The 25808-nt window shown below is 37.3% G+C and overlaps 1 protein-coding gene across 1 annotated transcript in view; it reads right to left on the bottom strand.

Moving 5' to 3' along the window:
- Positions 1 to 25808, bottom strand: part of LOC306881368 (receptor-type tyrosine-protein phosphatase N2-like) — a gene marked incomplete at its 5' end in the record, with an annotated part of 177308 nt that overhangs the window by 111747 nt on the left and 39753 nt on the right. Inside the window, 8 exons of the mRNA XM_079435448.1 lie at positions 14342 to 14421; positions 18435 to 18521; positions 20680 to 21098; positions 21183 to 21217; positions 21339 to 21575; positions 22120 to 22522; positions 23347 to 23467; positions 23952 to 24069. Coding sequence (XP_079291574.1) covers positions 14342 to 14421; positions 18435 to 18521; positions 20680 to 21098; positions 21183 to 21217; positions 21339 to 21575; positions 22120 to 22522; positions 23347 to 23467; positions 23952 to 24069 — 1500 coding nt within the window. The remainder of the gene's footprint in view (positions 1 to 14341; positions 14422 to 18434; positions 18522 to 20679; positions 21099 to 21182; positions 21218 to 21338; positions 21576 to 22119; positions 22523 to 23346; positions 23468 to 23951; positions 24070 to 25808) is intronic.

Genomic DNA, 25808 nt, shown 5'->3' with positions numbered 1-25808 from the left:
AGCAATAATAAAAAAATAAAACCATCTCGAGGTTAAAGTTAAATTTTGAGAAAAAGTCGAAATAAAATGTTGAGAATAAACATTATATTACAAGAAAAAAGTTGTAAAATTTCTAGAAAAAAGTCGAGAATAAACACACTCGTGTCATGCTCATTTCATCTCATTGGACAGTGTTATTCAGTGTCTGCAGTGGGGTGGGTATGAGAGTAATGCACTGGGGAGTAGTGTACGATATGATCGACTGGGTTCGAGTCCGTAAGGCAAGGCAAGTTTATTTATATAGCTCATTTCATACACAGTGGTAATTCAAAGTGCTTTACATAAAAGAAAAGGAAAAGGTCATTAAAAATAATAATTACAGCAATAAAAAGAGGGAATTAAAAATAAAAATGAAAGCAAGGAATTTTAAAATTATATAGAAATGGATTTAAAACAGTTAAAACTAGAAAATGATTATACATAAAATACAGTGCAGTCAGTTCGGAGATAGTACAGTGCTTATTCAACAAATGCACAGCTAAACAGATGAGTTTTGAGTCTGGATTTAAATGTGGCTAATGTTTTAGCACATCTGATCTCTTCTGGAAGCTGGTTTCAACTGCGGGCGGCATAATAGCTAAAAGCGGACTCCCCTTGTTTTGTGTGAACCCTTGGTATTTCTAAGTGACTCGATCCTAATGATCTGAGTAGTCTGTTCGGTTTATATTCAGTGAGCATATCTGCAATGTATTTAGGTCCTAGGCCATTGAGTGACGGTCATATGCCCAAAAAATCAACAACCACTTCACAGACAGCAGAGACACACGGAGCCTGTGGCAAGCCATTCAGACCATCACAGACTACAAGCCCCCGCCACAGGCCTGTGATGAGGACACATCCCTCCCCGATGCACTCAACCACTTTTATTCACGGTTTGAAATGCAGAATGACACACCTGCACAAAAACTGCCCACACCTCCCAACGACCGGGCGCTCTGTCTGTCTCCAGCCGACGTAAGGAAGACCCTATCTAGGATTAACCCACGCAAGGCTGCGGGTCCTGACAACATACCTGGCCGTGTTCTGAGAGACTGTGCTGCACAGCTGACAGATGTCCTAACAGATATCTTCAACACCTCGCTGAGTCAGGCAGTCGTCCCCACGTGTTTCAAATCCACAACAATCATACCGGTACCAAAGAAATCACCTGTGTCCTGTCTCAATGACTACCGTCCCATAGCACTGACTCCAATCATGATGAAGTGCTTTGAGAGGCTAGTCATGCATAACATCAAAACCAGCCTCCCCAACACACTCGACCCGCTCCAGTTTGCATACCGTCCAAACCGCTCTACAGACGATGCAATTTCCTCCACCCTCCACCTGGCTCTTACCCACCTAGAAAATAAAGACTCCTATGTTAGAATGCTGTTCATTGACTTCAGCTCGGCATTCAACACAATAATCCCACAACAGCTCATAAATAAGCTAAACCTGCTGGGCCTTAACAATTCCCTCTGTAACTGGATCCTGGACTTTCTAACTGGAAGACCTCAGTCAGTCAGTCAGAGAGGAAGTGGCACAGCTGGCTGAATGGTGTGGCACTAACAACCTGTCCCTCAATGTGGAGAAGACAAAGGAGGTTGTGATGGACTTCAGGAGAAACTCCGTTGACCACCCCCCACTGACCATCGACAGCTCGACTGTGGAGAGAGTCAGCAGCACTAAATTCCTGGGGGTGCACATCACAGAGGATCTCACCTGGACCACCAACACCATGTCACTCTCCAAAAAGGCACAACAGCGCCTACACTTTCTCCGCCGGCTGAAAAGAGCAAGTCTCCCTCCACCCATCCTCACCACATTCTACAGAGGCACCATTGAGAGTGTGCTGACCAACTGCATCACTGTCTGGTACGGGAACTGCAGTGCTGCTGACCGCAAGACCCTCCAGCGGACAGTGAACACAGCTGCAAAGATCATCGGTGCCCCTCTCCCCTCCATCCTGGACATCTTCCTTACACGATGCTCCAGCAAAACCAACAGCATCGTGAAGGACTCCACCCATCCCTCCCACAGTCTCTTCCAGCTCCTACCATCAGGAAGACAGTACCGGAGCATCAGAGCCCGCTCCGCCAGACTGCTCAACAGCTTTTTCCCTCAGGCTGTGAGAGCCCTGAACTCAAACCACCCCGCCCCCCTCTGAAACCCCATGCAAACCCCTACCTCCTGAACATGGACCACCCCCCACCCCAAACCTTACCACACCAAAGAAAAACTGTATGGAACTTTAATTATTTTTTTATTTATTTTATTCTTATTTTTCTTTACACTATGGACACTTTCCTCTATGTGCACTATGGACACTTTACACTATGGACACTCACACTCTACACTATGTGCACTATGGACACTTACACTTTACACTATGTGCACTATGGACACTTACACACACTGCTGCGTGTGCACAATCTCACAAAAAACTCAGCAATATATGTATGTTTACATGCTCATGCACTACAAATCATCCTGCACTGTTCCCCAACCAGCTGCTGACTCAAATGTCTCTCTTTGCACATGTACAGTATTTGTGAAGCATTCGTATAGTTTGTATTTTTTTATCTTCTATTTTTTAGTTTGTATAGGGTAATATTTATGTGAAGCATTCGTATAGTTGTATTTTTTATCCTTTTAGTTTGTATAGGGTAAATACTTATATATAGTATACTTATAGTTAAATCTGTTAGTAGTGTATAGGTTTATAGTGTTTTTTTTACTTCATTGTTGTAATGTCTGTATTTATGTAGCACCGTGGTCCTGTGAGACACGACATTTCGTTCCACTGTATGTCCCCACATGTAGCGGAATGACAATAAAGCTCAACTTGAACTTGAACTTGAACTTGACTTATAAACAAGTAAAATAACTTCAAAATCAATCCTAAATGTAACTGGAAGCCAGTGTAAGGACCTGAGGACTGGTGTGACATGCTCAGATTTTCTGGTTCTAGTCAGAATCCTGGCAGCAGCGTTCTGGATGAGCTGCAGCTGTCTAATGGTCTTGGGAAGGCGGATGAGGAGACCATTACAGTAATCCACCCTGCTGGTGATAAAGGCATGAACAAGTTTCTCCAAGTCTTGACTGGAAACAAAACATCTAATTCTTGCAATGTTTTTGAGATGATAGTATGCTGATTTAGTTACTGCTTTGACATGACTACTGAAACTAAGGTCTGTCTCCAGAATCACCCCAGATTTTTGACTTGATTTGTAGTTGTTTGACCCCTAGAGTCAAGATATGCATTCACCTTGAGAACTTCATCTTTGTTTCCAAATGCAATGACTTCAGTTTTCTCCTTGTTTAACTGAAGAAAGTTTTGGCACATCCAACTGTTAATTTCATCCATGCATTGTTAGAGGGAGTCAATGGGGCTATAGTCATTTGGAGATAAGGCTAGGTAAATCTGGGTATCATCATTAATCATCGTTAATGAACAACAATACTGAGGTGCACATAGGATCTGCCACTATTATAAGTATAAATAGCATCTAATTAGCTACTATTTAGACTTATTGCAAAGATCTGCTACTTTACATTACGTAAATAGAATGGCTATTTTCACTTAGTGTAAACAGCACATATCTAAAATGCTGCTGTTGTCACACTTTTAAAAAATGCTGGGTTAAACCCAGCGTTTACTCCCAGGTCTCAATTCAACATGTTCTCACTTCCAATTCGTCACATATTGAAGCTTGGTCAGGACCACTTGGCGTCGCTTTTTGACACACAAGGTACCCCTTTAGCGTCATTTTTCGACTTGCAGGGTCCTCCGTTGCTTTAAATAAGAAACCCTTAGCGTCATATTTAACATCTGTAATAATGTCTCGCAATATTACAGTTTCACTGTATTTGTAGCTTTTTAATCATAGGAGACTTCTTTCGACAACATTAAAAAAATCTTACTGACCCCAAACTTTTGAATGGTAGTGTACATACAATATAAGGACAGTAGCATACAAATTAACCTCACTAAAAACACTCTATTCACCCGTCAAATTCAAGAGTCAAAAAAGAGAAAAAGTAGGTGCCCAAAGTGTCGTTTGATTGACAGGTGACATCCAGGTGAAGCCGAGACTCTGCCTTGCCCATTAAGGATGGGTCCACAAATATAAATAGGATCAATTTATGCCTTTTTTTAAATTTCTAGTATATTTTGAAAACCTTGTCACTCTCTGTTCCTCTGTCTTACTCTCACCCACAGCCTGTTAAGGAAGAGGAGACAGGGGAAATTTTTGATCACAAGTGCGCTCAACCAAGGAGGGCAGTCAAGGATGAGAAGGAGAAAGGGGTGGGAGGCGAAGAGGGGAGCAGAGACACACGGCGTGTGAGAAAGCAGGGGAGGAGGGAATTAGAGAAAAGGAAGATGAGAGATAGAGGGCAAATTAAGAAGGGCAGGAATTAACTAAACTCACAGAGGCGGCAGTGGGGTGTCATTCTACATCAGAAGTTTTGTTTTGAAGACAAATGTGTAATGTGCTTTCAAATGTGTAAAAAAGCTACGAAAATATGAGCATAAGCCAGTCAACACCAAACAACACTTGTGATTCAGTCCCTATTTAATGAGGACGTGAAGAGACATTAAATGACTGCATCACACCAAGTGTACACACTTCCTGACAGCCAGTGTAACGATGGCAAAATCTGTTCATTTATTAAAAGTCAATAATTGCGCATGATCATCCATTATGGTGACTTATATGAGTTATCATGCCTTGATGGTTGTTAAACAACACCAGACGTGTGAGGTTTATTAATACTTAAACTTCACTCAAAGATGAAAATTCTGTCATCGTTTACATGTTAATGAAGAGTAAATTAATCTGCAGTAAAACGAAGTGAAAAAGTTGTAACTCATCAGTTACCTACTACATGTGCGAATCGGTGGGTGGGGCTAAACAGGCAGTGATGTAGAAGCAGGTGGGGTTTAGCCACACTATTACATCATAGACTGGTATATTCCACAAGCTGTCATTTTGGCAGACTACCTTCAGTATAAACTGTTTTTAGACTGCTGAGAAAGTTTTGAGTTCTGAAACTTACAGGATGTCTTCATAATACAGTGACCTCTTACGTGTCAAAAGATCAAGGGAATGTTGATTTCTCACACAGAACACACAGTCTCAAAACTTTCACTCTGGTTAGCATGACCAGAGTGAATACTGTCAATAGCTACCAGAACAACATCACTTTCTCCACTGATGTCCACTGATGTTTTTTTAAAGGTGCCATAGAATGCATTTATACAATATTTTAAATTGTTCTCTGATATCTACATAGAAGGTATGTGGCTTATAAGGGCAAAAAGTCTCCAGAAACAGTTTTACATGTCCATTTACAACTCTAGGATTTCTCCCTAGAATGAAATGGTCTGTTATTACCTTATATGGAACGGTCATGAATAATAATGTTGAGCTCTGCTCTGATTGGCTGTTTCACAGTGCGACTCATTTCAGTAGCTCACACAGCAGGAAGGAAACAGGAAAATACTTCAATATTTCAATACTTTCTCGTGCAGTTATATCGTTGGGTAATTATACTGTAAATAAAATGCGGGCATCAGGGAGCCGCTATTAATATGCTGGGCATTGAAGCTGCTTTCGAATGCACGATCGCTTTTTAGTTTCACTTTCACTTTTGAGATTTGCCTATGCACAAACTCTGTTTATACTATGGAGCGGTAGTACTTACCACACATTTTACAAGATCAGATGCTTGTCGGTGGTGCTCAGGATCTGTAAATCATTCGCCCTCATCCTCAGTCATCTCTCCTTACTCTGTTTATGTGGTAAGTGCAATCTTATGTACTGTAATGCAACAGGCTACCGCTAGCAAGGAGCTAACCATGTCCCTTTAATGGCTCGTGTTATTTTATTAGAACGCGTTATTTGCTTTCCGTGCCTTTCTGAATACAGACACCAACCCATCCCTGATGGGAACATAACATTTATTTCCATGATCTGCCATTTTCGCTGTTGTCCTCGCTTGTATCGTCACATTACCTGCAGAACTGATGGTTCGGCTGGCAGCTGGCATAGAACATGGGTGGGTATATGCAAATGTTGGGGGCATAACTATTAGTGATCCTGACGGTAACGTCACAGTCGGTGTTATGTTCTGACACACACACACACACACACACACACACACACACATAATAATCTCATTGCACACACACACTCAAATACATTTCACATCCAATTGGTGGCAAAGAGTGAGTCAGGTATATGTAAGCCATTACTTTAGTTGGAGAGGCCAGGGTAATTATGGCTGGCATTTTGACAAGTGTTTGGTGGAGTGAAGGTCAACTGTGTCTGCGTGGGAGATCTATGCTAATCTGCCCAGCTGGAGCACAGACGAGCAGCCCCTGTACCGCACCACTGCAATTACAGAGAGAGAAAGAGAGATAGATAGAGCAAGAGAGAAAGGGATGAGTGGGTGAGGAAGTAAACACAGCAGAGATGTCAGAGATGTGGATGGATGTGAAGAAATGTCAGCAGGAAAATAAAGACAACATGAGATTGAGGGAGTACAAATCAGATGAAGTAACCAGACTCTTAAACAGACGCAAGGAGAGGAAGATTAAGAGAGGAATAAATGAGGCTGTCGCAAACTGTCACTCTGACCTATGTTAAAGTTGAGAGCATGGCCATTATTGTTCTAGAAGGTCATGACCTATGACACGATAGCAATTCAGGTCACGATTCCTTATAATCTGTAACCTTTAGTATATTTTTCCTATTTTGGCACACTGGTCACCTTTTCTCGGTTTTCTCTCTTTTTATCGGTTACATGAACTGCTATCCCTTTCTCTTTCTTAATTTCTGCTGTGGTAGCAGGTGTAGATGGCCTTGACAGTGTCTCTGATTGTTTTCCTGGTGGGACATGACCATCAGGGTTCCATGTTCCATCTGCCCTAAACCTGTCCAGACTCTGACCCATCCGGGGTTCTCACGGCCTGGGCGCAACATCAGGGGGCAATCCCTTGGAGACCCCCAAGATCTCCCCCGCAGATATGAAAGGTCAGACAAAGAGTGGTCATCTCTATCCTGACACACCCTGATAAAAAAAGATAAAAAAATTACGCATATGTGTGTAATATATGTATATGTATATATATGTGTGTGTGTGTGTGTGTGTGTGTGTGTGTGTGTGCATGTGTGTGTGTGTATATATATATACAAAGAAACTAACTGCTTTTGTGCCATGAATAAAAAAATCTTATCATTTCTGAGTAAACATGTAATTTTATTTGTGTTTTGAAATATAAGATGACTAGAAATGATCACTGGCTATAATTCAGCTTAAATTAATATCAAATTGATAAAATAACATTAAAACGTCATGACTATAGGCCTATACTGATATGCCCACCACATCGCACATTCCTAAAATCTACAAAACCAGAATATGCCTCACATTAAAGTATCCCTGTGTTTGCTTTGTCATATATAGCAACTACACTGAAACACTGAGACTGAAGCAGAGTTTCTCCAGAAGAGCACATCCACTCTATAAAAACGCTGCCTCACTCAGCACACTAACACACCTCCCACACAAACATTCCACTTTAAAGTGGCTGAAGCACAATGCATTCTGTTTTATCAAAAAAGCCTTTGCGCCTCTATAACAGGAAAATCTACACTGTCGCACGTTCCCTTTCAGCATATGAATTTAGATGAGAGCATTTTCTCTTGTGATTGATATGCAGCATTATGAGTTTAATATCGTCTGATCAGAGCATCATAAAAAATGCACCAGTGTACAACAGACTTTAATGAAATCTCACCCAAAAGACAAATGATGATGCAGAATGCCCCTTCTTGAAAATGTAACTTGCAGTTCTCTTGAGAGCATTTTTCAGAATGTCATGAAACAACAAATGAACAGAATATATATGTGTGTGTGTTTGTATGATTTTTGTGAATATGTAAGTCATCCCGCTGGAACTTCTGTGGCCGAATGCCACAAAAAGGAGGCAGGCAAACAAACAAAAAAGACAAAATTCAACTAAACAGAACAATGAAAGAGATGGTCATTTTGAATCATTTGTTTTTTAAAAAGGTGTCATTAATTTAAAATACAAAATCAAATATTCTAAGTAAATGTATGTGCATTTAGAGAGTTTAGTTATTATTTAATTAATAATCAAAGACAAATCAAATAACCAGTCAAAGAAACACACATGAATTATTCAAATTATTCTATGTAATTTTATGAATCACACATTTGGCCTATATTTTTAATTAGAAAGGATTTCATAATAGCAATATTCTATGAATTCGTATTGAATGATTAAAATAACCTTTAAGTTGATGAATAATGAATAAAGTTTTTCTTAAATGTAATTGAGTCATTAAATGATAATCTTCACAAATTAAGCAATTATTAAGTAATTATTAAGCTAAATAATAAATAAAAACACCAGCAACCTTCTGCTGAGACAAGCAGAAATTAAATGTGACAGGCAGATAGTAGGAAGAAAGCATGTTAGAGAGAGATGACACGTGCAGTTTAGGGTGCTATTTCATCAACACTATGGATGAATCAATGGCCCGATAAATGATTGTGAAGGACACACACAGATAAAGCAGGGGGTTCATCTTTTGTTTTGAGACCAAGCAGGGATTAGCATATCCAGTCTTTTGTCCAAAGCTTTCTTTCCAGATGAATAGAGTACAACAGCAGATTCCTCAATCCTAATGAATGTACCCCAGACCCCCCATAAAGCCCTTCAGTTAGTTGCTGTGTTGCAAGCAGCTTGAAAGACTTGAGCACAGCTTTGCATCAGAATACCAAATCCCTGCCCATATACATAGACCCTACAGGATATAAGCCGACCCATCTATACTGCTGCTCCTCCACTAGAAATAGCTTGGCAGGAAGTGATTATTTTTTGTCAGAGAAAATTAATGGTTACATGTTTGTGAAGCCATGGTTACAGAAATGAGGTGTCGTGAACCACTCTGACATACAGTACACTACAAAATGACTTTTGAAAGAGTGCACTGCATCAAAGGAATGAGAGCAAAACTTTATCATAACTACATGCTATAAAGCATTTACCATTTACAATGTATTTGTTTATTTAATAAAAAAAAAAATATATATATATATTTGTTTTTTTATTGTGTGCATATATATGTGTGTGTATGTGTGTGTGTGTGTGTGTGTGTGTGTGTATACACACACACACACATACATACACACTTCATTGGTTTATAAATCCATTTGATCCAGCAAGATTTCTTCCTGACAATATTTTAAATATTGCAATACTTTTTATTTATATATTTGAGGAATTTTAAGGATGGCCAACCTTTAGGATAAATGAGTAATTGACTTATATGGCTTTAATTTGGAATATACTTTTTTTAAACAAATCATTTGCTAAAATGATAAATTATTTACTCTTTGTATATGCATTCTGATATATTAATACTGTATGAACAAATGCTTGATGTTTAATTAACAATTAAAGGAGACCTATTATGCCGCTTTTTACAATATGTAATATAAGTATCAGGTGTCCCCAGAATGTGTCAGGGAAGTTTCAGTTCAAAATACTCCACAGATAATTTATTATATCATTTTGAAAATGCCTATTTTGAGTGTAAGCAGGAACAGGCTGTTTCCATGCATGTCTCTTTAAATGCAAATGAGCTGCTGCTCCCCACCCAAGTCTTTGATCATAACAGAGTGCAAAGTTGGAGTATATGACTAGCTACAATTCATAATCATTAAGGTATGTATTAATGTATGAACATTTATTGTAAACAATGAATGCACAATTATTGGAAACAATCATCTAGTAAAAAAGTGATAAACTACTGCCGTGAAGTCTGTAAGGATACAAACACCTTCCTCTTCAGATAATCACTCATCAATCAGCTTTATATCTCATCATCTCATCATCTATCATTTTTAAATAACTGCTGTGGTATTTTAGTTGTTTATTCTTTTCATCTTACATTATTAAATTCAGACAGACACACTTTATTGACCACGAAAGGGAAATACAGGAATTAAATGTAAGTTGACACATTTGTATGACATACAACAACAACAACAAAGACAAAACACATGGGAGCTACTGTCATAGACAGATGCTTGTGGCAGAACCAAAGGAATACTACTAGATTAGTGGAACACGTTCATTTCAGACCCTGTGAAACCATTCTCCATTTTGTGTGTCTGAATAGAGGGGGGTTATATACAAAGGAAGAATCCTGCCTAACATGCTGATCCAATGTTCTCTAATGTGCTTAGGTCAACAGTACATGTGGTTCTAGTGTCATTTGGAACTACAAAACAGCTCCTTACATGCACAAAAGACTAATGCCTTTCAGTGCATCTAAGCTAGTGACCAATTATGCCACATACTGTATATTACAGGTTTTGGAGAACATTTAACAAGGCGCAAAATCAATTCATTCAAGCAACTGTATAATAAAAGTTTCTAATATCCTTTGAATATTGCAGTTAAATAAGCGAGTCAGTTTTTGTGGGTTTAAACATAAAAGCATTGCTCCTGGAATGATTCAGGCAAAGCCAAGATTTGGATTATGGACATATAAACACATATTAACAGTTACAACCTAAATATAATCCTCAACACTCCACCATATTTCCGCTCAACACAAATACTTTGAAGTTGCTTAAATACCTCAGGGGTGTCTGTGATGTCAAAGGCACAAAAATTGGAATAAATGATTAGGTGCGACCAGCGGTGTGTATACAGCAGTAATAAAGTGTGAGGAGAGATCCTCTCTGTTTAAATAAAGTAATAAATTGGTATTCAGGCACCAGGGTTTTCATAATTTATCTGCCGTGTGAGAGCGGCTGATCATGTTGACTTAACATTTTGTCTGACATTTGGGTCTGACGAGTCCAGCCATTAACTCTCTCAACATGCTACAAGAGACTCTCAAAGGGAGGAGAGACTGGAGATATACACACTCACGTAGACGCACGTACACAAATAAAAGTCGAAATTCACACCACAGCAATTGGACAAAATTGAGGCACATTCCCTTGGATGTCAAGGCTTTAATGCGCAAGCTTTAACATGCACAAACACATTTGCTCACATTGAGTCAATCAGAACAGGGTCGAGAAGGACGACATGGTTTCAACAACAAGCCAAAAAAATAAACAAATACACTCATGCATTGTTCATAGAACTGAATAAAGTGCATTTACTACTGAGGACAAAACACTGATAATCAAATCAAATCAAATCAAATCAAAATTTTCATTAAATGCACTTCATGTACTGGCTTGTTGGCTGCATATCATTATTTCAATGAGTGCTAGTGAAAATTATTTGTAGCGGGAGATATAAACAAAGAGAAATAAACAAAAAGCACATAATGACTAAGTCAAACTGTGATAGCATTTCAGAACATACCCATAGTACTTTATTTTTAAAAAACAATTGGGTATTTCAGGTCCAGTTTGTGAAATATTTTCCCTTGTGTATCTCATCTCGTCTGTCAGGAAGTACAGACAGGCATGGGACAAATTCACACAAATCTGTTTTCCCTAGAATTAGGGATGCACCGAATGTTTGGCAACCGAAATTGTTGAATTAGCGAAAAGACCAAATAAATTGTACCGAACAATGACGTCACGCGATTAAATAGAGGCGCGCACTAATGCCACAAACACGTCTGCAGTGTAGAAGTATTTAAAACTGTCCAAGACGCAAAATTCATTACAAGCACGAAGCACCGACAGTGAGAGACTGCTTAGTGCTGCATCTCATGTCTATGATGAAAAGAGGAAGAGGTGGCTGTTGCTGTTTACTGTGATGATTGAAATCACGAAATGGCCTTAAACGATTAATAAATATACTAATCGAACTTGCATTCAAAAAGCGCTGCACGAGCTCTCGACGCCAGGGTTCAAAGTCCAAAGCGAGGAAAATCTGTGCTAAAACACTGTTACTCGTCATTTGCTCAATAATAATTTTATCATTGTTTTAAGGACATGTGACAATGTAATACGTGCGACAAACATCTTCCCAAATTCGTAATGAGAATAATTTAAATATCTGCATGCTGTTGTCAACAAAAAGAAGCACTAAGATCTTTTCTGCCAAAATAAAATCTAAGAAAAAGCAACAACTCCATCAACATTCATAAATGTTAGTATTGTTATTTTACTGTTGTTCTGTAAAATAAAATAAAAAATAAGACAATAATAATGATAATAATAATTACACCACAACAGCTCTATACATTTATTATAACATTCACACATAGTGTTCAAATTGGGATCTGTAATATATTCTAATGTTTTAAAAGAAGTCTCTTCTGCTCAGCAAGGCTGCATTTATTTGTCCAGTAAAAAATACATGCCTGATTCAAGAAGGGGGTCCCAAAAATGGCCAAAAAATATTAATTCAGCAACTTATTAATTTTAAGTTAAATTGTGCATTGTTGGTATAATGTCTGATAGAATGTTAAAAAATGTTCAGTGTAAATATTTTTAAATTGTTGCTTTGTAATTGTTTTTTCTTATTTGAAAAGCAGGACAAAACAGTAAAAAGCACATTTTGGCTATTTAATTTATGCAATAGTGAAAAAAAAAAGGGCAAAATAGGCCTACATGGGGGAAAAATGCGAAAAACCGTGTTTGGTATTCGCCCTTCGGCCTTCGGCCCAGTGTTTCATTTTGTTCGGCTTCGGCCAAGAATTTTCATTTCGGTGCATCCCTACCTAGAAGTAATTATCATGGATCAAGGGAATACAGACCTTATAATGTCAGATTCCTTTTGTTTTCCCCTTTCATTCTTTGCCCTTTCTTTTGTGCATTAATGATCAAATATGAAATCCTGAGTGTTAAATGTTAAAACAGTGACTGAAAAGGGGAAGCAGGACTGCAATCTATTCTTTTCCAGTTTATGAATTTAATAAATTCCTGACAGCAATGTTGAATTTTCAATCAAATGGCATGGTCAGTATCAAGCTGTTATGGCCAGCGTTGTGCAACATTCAGAATTGAATTAAGAGTGCTATTCAAATATCATTTAAATTGAGGTAACAATCAGGACACATAGCAATTCAAATTCAATGAATTTGTCTGTTGGCTTGAAAAATCCTTGTCTTTAAATTTAAAGTCGAAGTTTAAAGGCTTTATAGGCCTTACAAACAGTCAGACAAACAGATCACTGTCAGCTATAGAAATTTGTACTTAATTTACATACACTACCGTTCAAAAATTTGTACTTTTTTTTTTTTTTTTAAAGAATTATCTTATGTTCATCAAGGTTGCATGTATTTCATCAAAAAATACAGTAAAAGATACCATGATAATAATACCATGAAATGTTATTGCAATTTAAAATAATGTTTTGAACATTTTAATTTTAAAATATAATTTATTCCTTTTAAGTCATTCCAGTTATCATTGTCACATGATCCTTTAGAAATCATTCTATTCTGATTTGCTTACATTTCTTATTATTATCAATGTTGAAAACAGCTTCTTGTGGAAAAGGTAAAAAAAAATTCAGGATTCTTTGATGAATAGAAGTTAAAAAGTACTACATTTATTTGAAACAAAGCTTTTGTAACAATATAAAAGTGTTTAATGTAACTTTGCTCAATATAATATAGTTAATTTTGAAAAGATGGAGGGGGGGGGGGGGCATACTGGAACCAAACAATTGGAATTAACTAAATAATAACTAAAACAAAGTGGAATTAACTCAATTCCACTTTCCGTATTTCCAATTCAAATTCCTCTAGGTGGGACCAATTCGTCAAATCAGAATTCAATTCGTCCAATCTGAATTTTGTCCAACCATGGTATTGATCAATACCTAACAATTATATACAGTACCATGAACCACAAAGAAAGATGTATCCCTGCTATTACACCCTTAAACAACCACAAAAAACTTGAATAATTTGCAGTGCCCGTTATAAAAAATAAAACACTGGTGCAAAACACCAGCAGACAAAAGACAAAGAAAATTCCTATTGAAACTTAAACAGCACAGTGCATTGACTTATGCTTATCACTTACCAGTGATTTCACAATAGACCATATTTGATATCTATTTTGTTTGATTTCTTGCTTTTCCATGTGTAAATGTGTGTGTGCACATTCGTATTGTGTGTAAAAAGGGGGTTTAAACCTTGAAAATAACTAATGCTGCAATCAAGGTCATGGCACTATGAGAGGATTCTTCCCCAATGTGTCAGGAGATGATCGGAATAGCAACTAGAATGCAGTAGCGGAACGAGTGGTGTGTGTGTGTGTGTGTGTGTGTGTGCACGTGTATGTTTGTGTGTACCTGCCACTCTGGCTAGCTGGGCTGTGCTGATGTTTCGAGCATTGGGGCTCACTCGAAAGGTTACTGCTGGACCCAGAACTCTGAGAGACACAGAGAAGAAAAAGAGAGAGGAAGAGATTAACAGAACGCCAGTATGCAGTGAGTGTGATGAGCAAAACTATTGCAGCTGTGAGTCACGAACATAATCTTTCTATCATTTAAAAAATACATTGCTGCAGACGCAGTCAACTGCAGTACCACAACACCACAGTTAAAACAGCAGATCACTAGGGAGTATTGCGTTTTGGTTAATTTTCTTACAACAGATCTGTGCCGTTAGCTTCCTTCTCTGCTTTTGACATAAATTGACAAGTTTTTCCTCCATGAAATAAATCCTCACGGGAAACCTGATGTTCTTAAGAGTTGTCTAAAATGTTTAGTAGATCAACACCATTCAGCAAACGGGTCTAAATGGAAAAGTAAAAAAGTAAAAGAAATCATTCTTTTAAAAAAAATGCTCACACACTCAGAACATTGGATTTGAATATCTTTGCAGAATTTGAATTGGTGATCCTGAAATGTTGTGCAAATGCATGATGGCATTTCGTACAAATTGCATTTGTGTTTGAGCCAAACAGCTGTCTGGGTGAGATCCCAGCAGCAATCTTCATTCATTTATCTATTCTAACAGAGAATCCTGTGAAGTATAATATTTCATGGTGAATTATTTCTTTAAAGAAAATGGAAATGATTTTTAAAAATGCTAAATATATTCAAAAATGACAGTTAAAACAAACCGTCACACATCCCCTCACAAACAGAAAAACAGACTCAGGCAAAGGAAGAGAAGGATCTGAAAACTGGCACGCCACCATGACACCAACACAGACCCACAGATGAGCTACTGTTCAACATTTCTGTTTACTGGTTAAAGATGACTAAAGCCGTGAATGGAATGGTTAGTTTACAAACATGCAGTTGTCCAACAAGGGATCTTTCCGGTTCCTGATTCTGAGGCAGATGCATTTATCTGGGACACAACACTGAAGCTACTCCCGCTGCGGACCAGGGTGAAGTGAGGGTCACAAATAGAGAGAAAAAAAAATGGGATAGAAAAAGAAAAGAGGGGAGAAAATAAAAGAGAAAGAGAGAGAGAGGTGGAAGACTGGAGGAATGAATCTGTCACCAGAACAAAATCCCATTCACACGTCAGCAGGTGGCAAAAGCAAGTCCAAGGTAACCTCGCATCCTCAGTAGAATTAACACACACAGACTCCCAGATATCTGCTGGAAAATAATAGAGCTTCTAGAATCTCATGTCTCATTTTATTCTCATTATATTTTAAATTATTGTAAGCCATAGCTCAATGTTAAACCATCAAGATGCGCTCTCAGTTTTAAAAATAATATCCAGAGCAGGAAAAACAGTATAGCCTACTAAAACAGTAATCTATTTTTAGATGAATAGTTTTGAAAAAGGAAGCTATATTGTTAATGTGCAAATTGTTATGTATTTTAATTAATAATATACATATTTTATTTACAGTCAGGTCTGAACAAGGTGTTTTGTTTGGCTACCAATGCCCTCATACATGCACTTGAGCTTTTTAATATCAACAAAAACATAATTCCCGAAACAAACACACACATTATGACTCTTTTTATTTATTTTCCCTACACCAATGTTCACCCATCTTTTGCTTTCCTCTCTATACCGGAGCACACACATCTGTTTGGCTTCTGGAAATTTCTGGATGAAAACAGTGGCTGTGAAAGCTAAATAAACACAATGGTCCAGACTCCCATTTATAACACCATCAGTGCTGATAAGTTATCAGTGAAATGCCACCAACGTCCAGTACACAGAGAGAGGAAAGCCATAACATAACGATACTGCTTCTGCTCAGCTCCTTTTGCACCATGGGGGAGAGTGTTGGATGGAGATGATAGGTAGACTGTGTGTGTGTGTGTGTGTGTGTATATGTGAGTTGTAGAAAAATACATAAGCGAGTGAGAGAACGAAAGAGAGGTAGAATTAGTGTAAATGAATGCGAGTGTGTTAATGTTTCGATGTGTATAAGAGAACAAGACTGTCTGATTGCAAATCCACGATTGTGTGTATGTGTTTTTCTGTGCCCCCTACTGTCTGCACACAGTACAACCCTTACGTCATGTCTGGAGTTCAGAGAGGTGCTACGCTGACTCTTTATGTAACTGCAACACAGTGTGAAGCCTAAACATGGCAGCACCGCGTTTGAGAGTACGAATGTTTGCGTGAGTGTGTGCTGAATTTTCCTGATCTTTGACTGCTTATATGATCGTATTGCTTCTGCACTGTATAGACTGCTTGTCCACTTTTCTAGCCGTCTTATCTTTAATCCAAAAATGCCATATTACATTATGACATAATGTTTTATATAAGCGTGCACATCATCCAGTACACCTTTCCCTTTCCATTATTTCTCAGAAAAGATGAAAAGCATTAGATGACAAAAGATACATTAGCAGGTAGCTGTGTAAATAGATATAAGGCACTATTCAAGAGAGGAAATTAATCAAACGCAAAGACACAGCTCACCTGGACAGCACTCAAGTACACACAAATATTATACTTTTTATCTATTTCAGTGAGGCCTGTAAAGCATGTCTTTAGCAATATTTTGTATTTATTATGCTCCTTCATTAATAAATTGATATATGCTTGATGCCGTTAACAAGGTTTGGGTCTGCAAAATGTTTTTTAATGTTTTTAAAAGAAGTGTCTTATGTTCAGTAATAAATAATATTGTAAAATATTGCTACTTTTTACTGCTTTCTGTTTTAATAAAATGTGATGGCATAATTGAATTTCCAGCAGCCATTACTTTTACGTCATGTGATTCTTCAGAAATCATTCTAATATGGTGCTCAAGAAACATTTCTTATTATCATCATAATTAAAAAGAGTTGTTTTGGTTATTTCAGGATTCTTTGATTAATAGTAAAATCAAAAGAACCGCATATGTTTGAAAACGGAACATTCTGTAACATTATACAATGCTCACCCTGTGGTCTGTGTGGGTCCTAACACCCCAGTATAGTGACGGGGACACTATACTGTAAAAAGCACCGTCTTTCGGATGAGACGTTAAACCGAGGTCCTGACTCTCTGTGGTCACTAAAAAAAATCCCATGGCACTTCTCGTAAAGAGTAGGGGTGTAACCCCGGTATCCTGGCCAAATTTCCTCCACTGGCCCTTATCAATCATGGCCTCCTAGTAATCCCCATCCATTTGATTGGCTCTATCACACTCTCCTCTCCACCTGTAGCTGGTGTGTGGTGAGCGCACTGGCAGCATTGTACTGTGGCTGCCGTCGCAACTTTGAGAAAAAATGCTTTGATTGGTAGTATAATTATGATCTATAAAGCGATTTTCTGTGTGTATGTGTGTGTACAGCATATATTTTGTTGACAACTTGATTTGTAAAAATAATATGTAAATAAAGTAAATTGTGTTTTTAGTTAGGGTGAGAATGTGTATGTGCAATGTATATTAAATAACAGAAGTCAAGTAAAGCTGGGTGTGTGAGAGAAGGAGTGCAAGGAATTCGTAATTGATTAATATTTGTATTTCCTTTACATGTGTGAGTGAAATGTAACCACAGCAAGTTTCTCAGTGAAATACAAGAGTGCCAGAAAGCATTTGTTGCATTCCAAACAATTAAGCAGAAAGCTGCCTTTAATCTGTGCACTTGTTGAACATTGATTATCATCAGAAAATGTGCTGTAATTGAACTGAAGTTTACCTCTGCAGGCAGGTCAGAATATCACACACCTACACACACCAAGATGCATTCTTTCTTTCTCTCCCGCTCTCTGAACCATTTATATAAAGCTTGAACTTATATGCACAGAATTCAGAAAACACTCATAATCACTGTGCTGTCACTTGAAAATAAGTACTTAGCCCAAACTATACTGCAAAATGGAAAAACAAAACAAAACCACAGGTTGAGTGTTCCATTAGTGCCATTAATGTGTCGACCAGCATGAGACTGTCTTCAACAAGTATGTGTATGTGTATGTGTATGTGTATGTGTGTGTGTGTGTGTGTGTGTGTGCACATGCACTTACGAGAGCTGTAGAAAATCTGTTACATGAAGGCTGACTCTCTCAGCTAAGAGCTCCATGAGGTTCAGCCCCTGATCAGTGGACAGCGAACTAGGTATGGACAAAAAAAGAATAGACGAAAAAAAAACAATTAGACTTCTACATTTTCACAAGAAAACTAAGGTGCTGTGGGTGGTTGCCAGGGTGTTGCTAAGGGTTTACAAAATGTGCTATGTAGTTTGTAGAATGCAGACATGCAGTAGCTGAACTCTCAGAAAAAAGACACAAAATCTGTCACTTACACAGTACCCTTTCTGAAGGTACACCTTTAGGTATTTGAATATTTGTATCTAAAGTGTACATATTAGTACTTAAATTATATATATTGGTACCCTTTCAAATTCCCAGGGACAGCTTCTGTACCTTTTTTCTGACAGTGTAGGTGGCTGATTACTGGCGATAACTCAAAATGAATAAGTCTATTATATTTTGATCTGGCTTAGGTCTCTTCTTTACTTTAAGTCTAGATGTTTTTCTTCACCCGTTTTATTTTCTGTTGGGTAAAAACTACTACATACTACTACATTTCTCCTGCTCAATTTAAGGAATGATTCATGTCTAGAGCATAGTTACACACCATAGTTTTAATATTTAGGACTATAACAAAGCTTCTCAACCTTGAGATTGAAAAAATTAACACAATTGTTCTAGGATGAACATGACAAAATCTGCAAAATATAGCAGTTAATATTTAAAACATGCCTTTTAACACCAGCACTTATAAAATAGTTACATATGAGGTCTGTCAGCAATAGATGAGAACATTTACACTTCCTCTATACAGATCTGGGTGCTGCTAGATGAATGCCATATCAGATACAATACTGAAATAGTGAACACAGCTCACAGGAGGTATACAGAGAGCAGAGAGTGCATAAAAACACATAGGGAAAGGGACACAGGTGGCTTGTATGCTTTGATAAATCACCTGTATTTTCCAGCAATGAGGCAAACAATAAGGTGTAAATGGAATGCCTGTGAAGTGTGATGTCTTTATGATATGGCCACGCCAGCCCGAGTTAAAACACACGCACTCGCTCACACATCAGAACACGTGCAAACACACACGAACGACTTGCACACAAGCCTAAAGAATGATATGCATCTAAATGGAAGCGTATTCACACACATGAGAAAGAAACTGAGAATTAGAAGATGCTAGAGTGCAACTGTTTTCCTGATGCTTTTTCACACCTACCACTGCCTTCCAATACACACTTACACACTTTTAAATCTCCTTTATGAGAATGTGTCTGTGTGTTTTCAGGTACTCCAAGTTAAATGGGACTGCAGTAAGCGAGACTCTGTGAGATAAATCAAGTTATTGGATATGCAGTTGCTGTGGATGCCATCATCTTTTGCTTTGAGAAATGTACACAACACACACAACCATTTACACACTAACACTAATATACACAGAGAGGAGTGAGGGAAAGCAAATAAATTGCAATATGGAATGCAGTAACAAACTGAGTATGAACACTGAATGACAAAAGAACCTGTGACTGAGAGAGTTTAAGACTCTGTTGTGCACAGAAATAATTGAAACCATGTAAAAACACAGACGACTCCTTATTACCATGGTTAGATCAATTTCTATAAAACATATACACTGGTCTTCTGATGAAAACGTTGCCCGAAAATATGTGGAAACTGTGGTAATATAACAGGTATTATGCCATGCTCTGATAAAATACTGGAATATAACACCCTGCAAAATCATTTAAACTAAAAATTTAAATGCTACACTACTGATAAGTTATTTTGGGACTGAAGCAAAAAAAAAAAATACATTATTGTAAATTTTTATTTATATGTGGGTATGTATATATAACAACATACATACATACATACACACACACATAAACACTACTGGTTAAATGTTTTGACTCAATATTTTTAAAGAAATTAATACTTTTATTCAGCAAAGCTGCATTAAATTGATAAAAAATTGTCAAAAAATGCATTTATGCAAAAAATGCAAAAAATGATTTCTATTTCAAATATTTTATTATTATTATTATTAAATAACAACAAAAATAATATATTTCACAATACTACTGTTTTCACTGTATTTTGATCAAATAAATGCAGCCTTGCTGAGCATAAGAGATTTCTTTCAAAAGCATACTGTAGATCCAAGTGTCCATGCAATCTTGTTTCTAATCATGACATCCTATGTAAGTGTTTCTGTAGAATTTATACTCACTCTTCAGTAACAATGTAGCCAAAGTCTCCATCATGTGGACTTGAATATGCTGCAACATTCACTTCCACTCTCACACCCTTCTTTTCCACCTCCTCTTTCTCCATGGAATTTTTTTGTGGCTCTTTTCTTGATTGAACCTCTAGTTTAACTTCCGGAGGACCGTGCATCCACTGTTCTACCTCAGAATCCTCCTCTGGCTCTATATCCAAAGTGTCAGGTTCCATTTTCTTCCTCATCAGCTCCAGTTCTCTTTGTGTTGTCCGGCTCTGGACATTCTCCAAACTAGCTCTCAATGGGCTTCCAGCATTTGGCTGGTCAACGTACCCCAGAAAAGGCTCTTCTGCTTGGGGAGGATGCACAGATCCAGGGCCAGAGTTATGATCCAGGAAGTCTAGCAGCTGGCTGATGAAACCTTTGTCCTGGAAAGAGAAAATTAAATCGGGAATTCTATTGATTATCACAAAAATATGAGTCACATGGCCCTGTGTATTTCCACATGTTACCTTATCATCAGATTTAAGGGTAGAATCTTCTGCTTCTGTAAAAAGAATTTAAAATAATCCTAAAGATCATGGCTCTTGATTTTTGGATTGTAATTAATGTTTTAAAACGTGTAACGAGTAAATAATCAATATTTGTCTTTGTTAAGGGGTGACTACCTTTATGTGTGCTGTCATCATCTGCTTTCTCCATCTGATGTAACTCTTGACTGGGTTCCCTCTTTGCCTCCACTTCATCCTGTGTGGCTTCTCTAACTTTGACCCCTTCCACTCCATCCACCACCTGCAGGGCCTGGGTGATGACCTTGGAGAGCTTGTCCAGGTCCTTTGGTGTCAAAGTATCCACATTGAGGCTCTGACGTCCGAGCTGGTTAACCACTCCATCAATGAACTTCTCTGAGAGAAAACAGAGGCAAAGATAGAAAAACTATCTGGTATCTTGCAAGTGTACAAGAACCCCCTGCTCTAATTTGTATGACCATTATTTGATTAAAAAAGGTATAAACCCATCAAGAAACTGTCAGTGTTTGTGTGAAATTCAATAAACGCCCCTAACAGGGTAATTGCTCAGCACATTATGCTTAATTCATCTGACATAAGTATTTGGAGCCAGACTGTGTTTCTCATCTCTACCTCAGTCTCTTTCTGATTAAGGTAAATTTATAATTTAATAATTGTGCTTTTTTAAATTTTGGGGCATGAATCATCATAATGATATCAATGTTTCTTCAGTCACCTCAGACTGATCCTGAATATGGATAATCATAATGCAAAAACTCATCACAGCCAATATAATATGACCCTGTTTAACATAAAAGGAGTTTTTTTAAACATAATATGAGAATTGAATTCTTTATTTGTTTCTCCTGGCTTCTTTTTTAATGCACATATAAATATTTATATAACAAACATGCATATAGAAGAAGAAAGATTAGCTTACCATCTACTGAACTGAGGGCTTCCTTGTAAGCAGGGCTGCTTGTTGAAGATTTCAAAAACAATTTTTCGATTTGGGGCTTTGGAGGTTGCTTGGAAGCTCCTGGCAGTTTTTCTATTTTGGTAGCTGGAGTGCGCTGAAGGCTGAAGTAACGCAGCTTTCCCTGTGTTTGACCTTTACCAGGATCTTGTGCTCTCATGGGCCCAGCTTGATACTGCTGAAGCTCAGCGAGAGGGACTCCAGTACGATCCTGCTCATAACTAGTGAAGTATGATCGACCTGGGGGATGCTGTTCCATAAAGGCCTGGAGATCAGGCTGGCCTTTGGGGAAGGAGATGTGGGGTGAAGAAGGCTTCTCTTTGAGCTGGATTACACCCTTATGATCACGGGGGCTATCTTCCTTGTACTATGGGAGAAGAATAAATAAATATGTAAATAAATGCATAAATAATATACATTATAATATACATAATATACATATGGTTTTGTAGAAAAACTTCAAAAACAGATCGAAGATAATAACGTTAAAATACATTTAGCCTCATTTTAACATTGTATCAGCCTCCTTATTTTTGCTCTGCGTATTGTTCTGCTCTATTTGAGAGATTATATAAAACAATTATACTCTTCCCACCTTTGCAGAATAGAAGGCCAAGCTGACTTTAGAACAGCAGGATGGGCTTCGCTGAACAAACCAATACACGGCTGACTCCAAAAGCACTGCAGGGTACTAATGTTCAATAGTGAAGTGAACTTTTCAACTCTCACGACTGTTAACTCCATGGACAGTTGTTTGGTGATGGTGTTTTTTAGTACCAAGCAGGTTGCACCTCGGATTACATGTCCCCAGAAGCTATGTGCTTATCTGACAGTTGTCTAAAGAAGTGCAGAGCAAGTGGCTAATATTGCAAAATCATGCACAAAATGCACTTGTTAGAAGTGCATTAAAATAATGCATTTAGTAACTACTATATTTTGTACACCTAGAAAGCATATCCATGTATGTGTGGTAGTTCTGCCCAATTGTTTACAGTCTGAAGCTGAAAATATGCCCTACCTAAAACTACTGATTTCACTTTTAAGGAGAACAGCCATATAGTCACTATGCATCCAATACTTCAAGAGATATGTGAGTAAACAGAACTATTCATATATATATATATATATATATATATATATATATATATATATATATATATATATATATATATATAGTTGTTGGAGATTCACCTTCCAAAGCGCTTGCTGCCCTTGAGGACTCTGTTTGAAGGAGGCAACATTAGAAGGCAGGAAACCTTGAAGGTACCTCTGCAGTGTCCTGCTCACTTCTTCTTTCTGAGCCTTCAGCTTCCTGTCCCCATTGGGAATGTTTATAATACAATTCCATGTTTAAAAACAAATAAACAGATTATAGTAGATAAAGTGTCTAGAATACAAACCTGTCCAGATCAGATTATCACTTTACTCTATGGTTCAATTTGTGAACATTATATACTTTTATGGTATTTATAAAGCTTGATTAATGTTTAGTTCTACACATACTAATACACTTTAACATTTCAAGTTGCATAAATCAACATTAGTTAATGAATTATGAACAAACAATACTATAACAATGAACAATAAATTTATAATTAAAGCCTGCACAAATTATTTCAAGACACCAAATGCATGAACTAAATGTTAACGAATGAAACTTGTGTTACTAAAGTGTCTTATCAACAACTGTTACATAAAGATATTAAAACTGCATTAATAAAAGAACTACAACAAAAGTTTCCATAAACACACTATTGTCACAGATGCTAAACATAACAGAGGATTTAGGAGCTCACCTGGAATTGCCATTGAAACGAGAAAAGGTGTTTGTAAATCCTTCAAGAGGAACCTTGGGTAGTTGTGAGAGCTCTTTTGAGATTACCTCCTGAGTTGTGTCATCCTGCCAAGTATATCCTATAATAAAGCAGACAGAGAGAACCATAAAGTAACATATACATAAACTAACCAGATTATATTCAAAGAAACCCCGCTTACACCTTGAATAGCTGACATTTAAAAAGACATTACAAGACCAGACAAGAGAAACTATTTTAAGTCACCATCATGGCTGAAGCACACTGCTGCTCTCTTTGCCCGCAAGCAGAACTTTAAATAACTTGGTGCTGATATTCAAAGTATTTACGTTAATTAGTCCATTTCTTTTCATGCAGACTAAAGACTTGCACAGTAATCTGAAGTATTGCATATGCAATCATTCTCCTGAATTTAGCATTTTAAAAAAAATGCTTTAAGGAATGTCAAACTTCTGGTCAACATAAAATCTAATTCTGCTTCTCACCAAGAAAAAAACAACTATGAATGAAACAAGACATGCAGGACAGAATCACAACACTTTCTGAATTCCATGGAGGAGAAACATAAATAGAAAAACACCATACTGATGCATCAAATCCCATCTTGTGCATTCTGAAAACGTGTTCACGCAGCTTTCATGCAAATGTCACCCAATCAGACATACTTGAGATTGTTCACCACACTAAGGGACACAGGTATGCGGTGACTGAACGGATGAATGGGAGGAATTAAATTAACCAGCCACAGATGCAGAGGAACGAATAAAGATCTGAAGAGCATCTCCTTAAGCCCCTATGGATGTGACCTCATTAGCCTTCCACCAGCCTCCGACATTCAGTCCTGTTAATCTGTTTTCTTGGAAATCTATTTTTTACATATATCGCTAAAAAAGGCAGAAGACAGACCGTGGGTTTACAGTGGGGCCTCGGCTCAGCTGGCTTACAATTAAATATCATCTGCCACCATCTGTGGATTCTATACATCACCAAATAGCATGTTGAGTGAAAGAGAGAAATGTCACATTAGAGATACTGTGACTTTTTGAGGGATCTGAAGATGCGCATTAATAACATAACACACAAAACATAATAAATTTTTTAAAGATAGATTTCTTGTCAAATAATTTATCAACAAAGTGTTTGCTATAAGGTTTTTCAATTAATGATGAGACAAAAATGAGTATCATGACATAACTTAATTTTGATCAAAATAAACAGCTGAAAATATGACAAGAGAAGGTGCTAGTCAGAATGTGCAAGTCACGTTGTGAATACACTCAGTACATAATTCACTTAATAACTAAAGCATAAAGAGACTACTTACTGTACACTGCAAAAAAGCTAAAAAAAAATGTTGTCTTGTTTTCAGCCAAAATATCCAAAAAATTCTTAAATCAAGAAGGATTTTCTAGACAAGTAAATATTATTGTCTTTTTTTCAGAGAAAAACAAGTCAAAATTTAGTTTTTGCTTAGAACAAGCAAAATAATCTTATTTCAAACAGAAAATAAGATTATTTTGTTTACCCTATTGGCAAATTATTTTGCTTGTTTCAAGCAAAAACACATTTGATTTTGACTTGTTTTTTCTGAAAACAAGACAATCATTTTTACTTGTCAAGAAAATCCTTCTTGATTAAAGTATTTTTAGATATTTTGGCAGAAAACAAGACAAAAAAATTTAAGTAAGAAAAGCATTTTTTGCAGTGTATTAATTTTAACCAGTACACTCTCAGAGAAAAAGGTACAAAGGCTGTCACTTGGGCAGTATCTTTTCAAAAAGTAAATCTTTTGCACTTTTAAGGTATTTTAGGTACTGATGCGTACCTTTAAGGTACCAA

Source organism: Barbus barbus, assembly GCF_936440315.1.
Source record: "Barbus barbus genome assembly, chromosome: 2".
Lineage (NCBI taxonomy): Eukaryota > Metazoa > Chordata > Actinopteri > Cypriniformes > Cyprinidae > Barbus > Barbus barbus.
Note: the sequence above shows the minus strand (reverse complement) of the source record. Positions and strands in the feature narration are given on the sequence as shown.